The 6,376-nt window shown below is 39.2% G+C and overlaps 1 protein-coding gene across 1 annotated transcript; it reads left to right on the top strand.

Annotated features, from left to right (window-relative positions):
- Positions 1 to 282: 282 nt before the first annotated feature.
- On the top strand, positions 283 to 1,722 carry LOC119648497 (piggyBac transposable element-derived protein 4-like). The gene has a single exon (XM_038050263.1). It carries the CDS (start codon positions 283 to 285, stop codon positions 1,720 to 1,722), a length of 1,440 nt encoding a protein of 479 aa, XP_037906191.1.
- Positions 1,723 to 6,376: the final 4,654 nt, after the last annotated feature.

Genomic DNA, 6,376 nt, shown 5'->3' on the forward strand with positions numbered 1-6,376 from the left:
TTGCACATAGCGTGCAATGTATTGCATCATCCTCGAAGGGCTATAAAAGCGCGAGGTCATTGAACAAGTGTATCATTTGGTAAATCGTTGCCGTATAGTTTAGTTGCATAAAAGCATGGACTTTATCGAAGTAGCGGAGAGTTTTAGTGACGAGGACGAGGAAGTATCCGAAATTGAAGATTATGAATCGGGCGATGAAGAAATTGAAGTTTCGGACGACGACCTTGAAGAAATTATTCTGGAAGACCTACCCGAATATTTATCTAGAGACAAAACTATACAATGGTACATTCACGAAGAAGTACAAACCCATCACTACAACCCGGAATAACACGCTACGCCGCTTCAAGGATCTCTGATATTCAGTCATCATTCGATCTATTTCTACCACCGCAGTTGGAAACGATAATTTTGCGAAATACGAATCGGGAAGGACGTAGAGTCTTAGGAGCCACTTTTGAAGATATCGATACGCCAACTTTGCGAGCTTACATCGGACTTTTGATTCTTGCAGGAGTGTACCGATCTAACAATGAAGCAACTGAAAGTTTGTGGGATGCTGAAATAGGACGTCCAATTTTTCGAGCCGTCATGTCGAACAAAACGTTCAAGAAGATCTCACGATTCATTCGTTTTGATGATCGGTCCACGAGGAGTAGCCGCCGGGAAACAGACAAGTTTGCACCCATCCGCGAGCTGTGGGACTCGTGGGTAGATATTTTACCAAAACTCTACAATCCGCAAAAGAATATTACCATTGACGAGCAGCTGGTTCCCTTTAGGGGCAGATGTCCTTTCAGGCAATATATGCCAATGAAACCTGCTAAATATGGAATGAAGAATTGGGTAGCTTGCGACAGCGGTACAAGCTACGTCTGGAATATACAACCTTACACCGGAAGAATAAACAATACACCAGAAAGAAATCAAGGAATGCGAGTCGTTCAAGACCTGACTGCTGGATTGAAAGGTTACAACATTACGGTAGATAATTTTTTTACATCCTATGAACTTGCACAAAAGCTCTTGAAACGAGGGATTACATCAGTTGGAACAATTCGAAAAAATAAACCTTCGATTCCGAGAGTTCTTTTGGAATCAAAGAAGTGGCCTGCACAAAGTTCGAAATTCGCATTTACCAAAGATACGACGTTGGTTACGTATGTACCAAAGAAAAATCGAAGCGTTATTTTACAGAGCACACTACATACTACTAATTCTATAAATAATAAGGAGAATAAAAAACCGCTTATCATCGAAGATTATAATGCGTCGAAAGGTGCGGTAGATACTTTGGATAAACTTGTCGCTTGCTACTCAACGAAAAGAAAAACTAAAAGATGGCCAGTAGCAGTTTTTTGCAACATTATTGATATATCGTGTTATAATGCATTTATATTGTTTACTAAGGTAGAACCGGATTGGAACAAAAGTAAACTCTACAGGCGGCGACTTTTTTTGGAGCAGCTCGGTCGCGCGCTGGTGAATCCATATATGCAGATGAGGAAGTCTCTTCCTAGAGCCTTAGCGTCTGCAGACATTGTATTGAAAAGCAGAAATTTAACTGATGACACCAATAACACTACAACAACAAAAGAGGAATCTGCCAAAAGAGGACGATGCAAATTTTGCCCTAAAGACATAAAAACCTCATTTACTTGTAACAATTGTAAAAGGTATGTGTGCAAGCGACACTTTATTGTAAAGTGCAAAGACTGTTAAAACAATATAATGTTTTGAATACTAATAAAAATTATTGTCGTTTCTTGAATTTTTTTCATGATTTCTTTACATTTTCTTCATGTGGTCAAAAATGACCATAGGACCTTCAACGCTAGTTGAAAAGAGGGTCGTATGAAGGTTAAAGGAAGCACAAATTTCCCCTTTCGATGTTACTTTATCGAGATCTTTACATTGTTGTTGCGCACGCACTGCGGCATTCTCCCTATGTGAGTTTGCGAAATATGAATAAGAAGAGCAAATTGTTTTTTTAAGTAGGTACAATCCTAGTATATTTAATTGTATATATCGATATTTCGGGAGCCAGTTGATCCCTTCTCCAATGCTGTGCTGGATATTTTCAACTCGAACATGAGATCAACTTTCTGCTCACACTTCCGCTCAGATCCTTTAGGCCGGGATCAGCTTACGAGGTTTCCAAGCGCTGAAAGCTGCTTCTCATAATTTGAGGGCTTTGTTGTCACATTTTCAGGACTTCATGTTAGATCCTAACTTATGTAATATTTTCCATTCGATTCATTCATTCAATGCGCTCGTTTTCAATTGGCTATTATGTTTTTATGTAGATTAATTCGTTTGTGGTTTTTATTTCAATAACTCAGGAACTTTAAATTAAAGTACACTCCACACTCCACACTTATAATATGGGAAATTAGTGGTCCATTTACCGCCCTGAATTTTTATGAAAATACGGAAAAAATTAAATTAATATCGTTATCACTGATGCGTAGAATGAATACCTTTCGCAAGTGCTTGCGAAATTTCGAGGATGAAAACTTTTGTTTGAAATTGCAAAAAAAACGGCAACATAAGAAAAAATTATGGGAATTATGCATTTAACTACACATTGTTCAAATACTCGATTAGCTATGATGATTATGAAGATGAAACATCTTTGTTTCGTTTTGCAAGCTTTTAAGATCATGGAGCTGCTGTAGGAAATTCACCATGAAAGCAAAATTGGCAACGGAAACGTGAACACCATTGGGAACGATAACATGCATTCATTAAACTTTGCGAAAGACTTACATTTTCAGTCCTTATTTAAATAATTTTGTTTACAATTGAATGGGTTTTAGTATTTTATTATACATAACTTTATTCGGTAGACTTTCAGCGACATGATATGCCAAGAAATCTGTTGATAGGAATAGGTTCAGTACTCTTAAGTCCTAGAAGGAGCACAAGAGCACTAGTGAGATGGTATTTCGGGTTTTGGTAAGCAAACCACAGCCGTTTTTTGTGGATGAGCTTTGGTTGATGTTGGGGTTTAAGAGTACATTCAAAGTACTCCCTACCTGTGGCATAAAAGATAGACAGATATAAATGTACGAGGTAGCATCTTGCAAATTTCGAAATTTTACTGCTACTGAAATGTCAAGATCGCCTCGAATAGGGTCTGGCTTTACGGGTGCGACCTTTAGCGCGGATAATGGTTGACATCGATGTCCTCAGAATACTTACTTTCTCCAAATGAAGCGAAAATTCTAGGTCTAAGCGAAGACATTTTAAGGACTTATTTGTATATCCTGAAAGAAGAAGAGGTTTTTAATTAGTTTTTCATAAGTTTTTTAAATAATGAATAGCAATTGCCTAGATCTGAATTCAATATAGTGTCCACCGGATGTTTACTAATGAATAAGCTTTCGTAGGAGTCCAGCAAATCGATTATCTGAGGAGAAAAAGAAATGTAAGGAAGCCCGGTAACCGGTGGAAGTCATCTGAATTGCTGAATTTGCGTCAGGTACCGTAATGGACAGCAGGATGGCGAACCTGCTAATCGTGGAGCGGTTCTACGTCTAAGCGTCACGATGATTACAAGCAAGGCTCCGCCTGCTGTAGCTGTTTCGCACAATCTGTAGCGATCATTATAGGAAGCAGCGGATGAAGTGGGATTATCTGTATTATGGGTGTGGGTCTAACATCTTCTTGCACCCCAGATTCTTAGAGCGTTTCCAGCGACCAGGTATTCGCAGGTTCTATGCGTCTCTAGCAACTCTGAGAATTTGTGTCTCGGCTGTGTGCTGATATGTCGATACTATAACTACAGTCATTTGCGTATTGTAGTACAGTTCGGGCTGTCAACCTGCATGCCCAGTGCCAAGATTATTGGTTGTCGTTGGGAAACGACCAAAACCAGCCGAAACAACGGTGACTAGATACACTGGATTGGGATTTGGGAGCCTCGCCACTGCATGCAGATCAGGCGTTTGATAGATCAAAATGGTGGAACCGATTAAGACGAGAATGCGGAACGCGTGCAAAATTTGTAGCATAAAAAGTTTCCCAGTATGGACTGCCCGCTGGCGTACGGTGTAAATCAGGTGATTAATCGGTGGGGGTAGTATCCACTCTTTTTAACAAGGTGAACTACTAATGGAAACGGTATGGGACACTTCTATACATTTACTAGTATGGACAGTAGGTAACATCCAATAGTTCTGTCAATTGCATGTATTGACACCGACATTTTTTAACTGATCGCTGAATGTTACACCTTCAGCTTGAAATTCTATTAGTTGGCAAGGTGGGTCGATCCGCATAAATTATTGATAGTGTTGTGGGAAGCGAAAAATTATGTTATCCGAAAATGTCACAGAAAAGTAATAATGGTACCTTTATATGAGCACACTTAGAACTTTGTATCATACTTATGTATACCGTGCAATGTGACTACCAATATTTTTGTTAAGATGCGGAAAATTATTCTAGGAAAGAAAAAAAAGTTAAAAAAAGCACATCTAAACACCTAAGCCGATACAATAGAAAGACTAGAACATTTATTCCCATGTAATACAGATATAGGGAAAGCAAAAACAGGTCGGGAAACTGGAAGCTTGACGCTTCAGGTATAAAAGGTTTTGTGTTTCCCTATGTGAGGAGCATAATGTAGTTCTCCATTGGTTTATAGCCTTGACCCGAGATATTGAAATCGCTCAGTTCTGGGCAGGTTACTGCCATTGTCAGAACTCAGCGATTTAAAAATCTCGAGTCAACGCTATCAGCCAATGGAGAACTGCGTAATGAAATTGTTTCACGCATTAATGCAACCTGGATGAAGTGGCATTCCCCAACTGGTGTTCTTTGTGATCGACGTATCAGCGCACGTCCCAAATGTAAAATTTACTGCAATGTCGTCCGTCTGCCGCTCTCTATAGTTCTGAGTGTTAGCCGACTATAAAAGACAATGAACTTGAACTTGAGTGTTATCCGACTATAAAAGACAATGAACGGCGTCTTGCGGTAACGGAGACGAAGATGTTGCGTTGGACTAGTGGCGTGACACGTTTTGATCACATTCGAAATGAGGATATCCATGATCGACATGATCGTGGAAAAATTGCGAGAGACACGTTTTCGATGGTGTAGTCACGTAATTCGCGCTAACGAGAATTCACTTTCCAAGATTGGTCTGAACATCGAAGTCGATGGTGACGATGGGGACGAAGATGTTGCATTGCACTGGTGGCGTGACACGTTTTGATCACGTCTGAAATGAGTACTGCAAGAGAGGCGTTTTCGATGGTGTGGTCACGTAATTCACGCGAACGAGAATTCAACAACCAGTATTGATCAGAACATCGACGGCAATGGTAAGCAACCAAATAGTCGGCCAAAACAATGGTGACTTGATACGCTGGATGGGGATTTAAAGGTCTCGCGATTACATCCTGATCAGGCATTTGATAAAATAAAATGACGAAACCGATCACCACGAGCCGACCCCGCTTGTGAACTGAAGGCTGAAGAAAAAGAAAAAGATGTGAGGAGCGACGAGTGCACGACAGCTCCGTGTAATATATGTAAAAACTCCATTGCCCTCTATTTTCTAGAAAGCGATTTAAATAAATCACTTGATGGAAAGCCCTGTGTTGATAATGGTCAACCTTATACGCTTCACGCCCTCAGGTTAATATTATTAGCGAATGAAAACAATTTAACCAACATCCAATATAAAAAATATTAGATTCTTCTTATTATCGTTAATTATGACGTCAGCATCTTATTTGTATGGCTTAGAATGCTGTTAATTAGCACGAAATTGATAAGTTTGAATTGTTATAACTTTAACACTAATAGTTGGATTTTCATGAAACTTGGCATGTGTATGCACGAGGCTGTCCTCTATGTCGGTGCAAAATAGTACACTTAGTACACTTAGGATGAACTTGAGGGGAGTTTTTTAGTCTATTTCTAAAAGTTGATAATATACTATTAGTAAATTTTTTGAGCAGATACCGGAATAGGACATGTCTCGAAGATTAGATTTCACATAAGTGTTTTACACAAAATCTTAAAAAGGGCTGCAGATTCTTCATAAATGTGACTTTAATATTCCACGCGAATGTCAATTATTCCGGGTAATTATGACGTCAGCATCTGATTTGCATGTCTTTGGAAGCAGTAAACTCGTGCGAAATTGCTGAGTTTGAACTGCTATAACTTTGGTGTTAATTGCCTGACTTCCATGAAATTTAGCACATATATACGAAATATTATCCCCTATGCTGGTACGGTTCGGAAGTCCTAGGATGAATTTAAGGGGGGTTTTTCAGTAAATTTCTAAAAGGTAGTAAAATACTGTTAGTAAGTTTATTTGAGCAGATATCGGAATGGGATATATTTTGAGGCCTAG

Source organism: Hermetia illucens, chromosome 2 (assembly GCF_905115235.1).
Source record: "Hermetia illucens chromosome 2, iHerIll2.2.curated.20191125, whole genome shotgun sequence".
In the NCBI taxonomy this organism is placed as follows: Eukaryota; Metazoa; Arthropoda; class Insecta; order Diptera; family Stratiomyidae; genus Hermetia; species Hermetia illucens.

Excerpts from the sequence above, each read along its gene's own strand:
- LOC119648497 (XM_038050263.1), top strand. The coding sequence starts at position 283 with ATGGTACATTCACGAAGAAGTACAAACCCATCACTACAACCCGGAATA.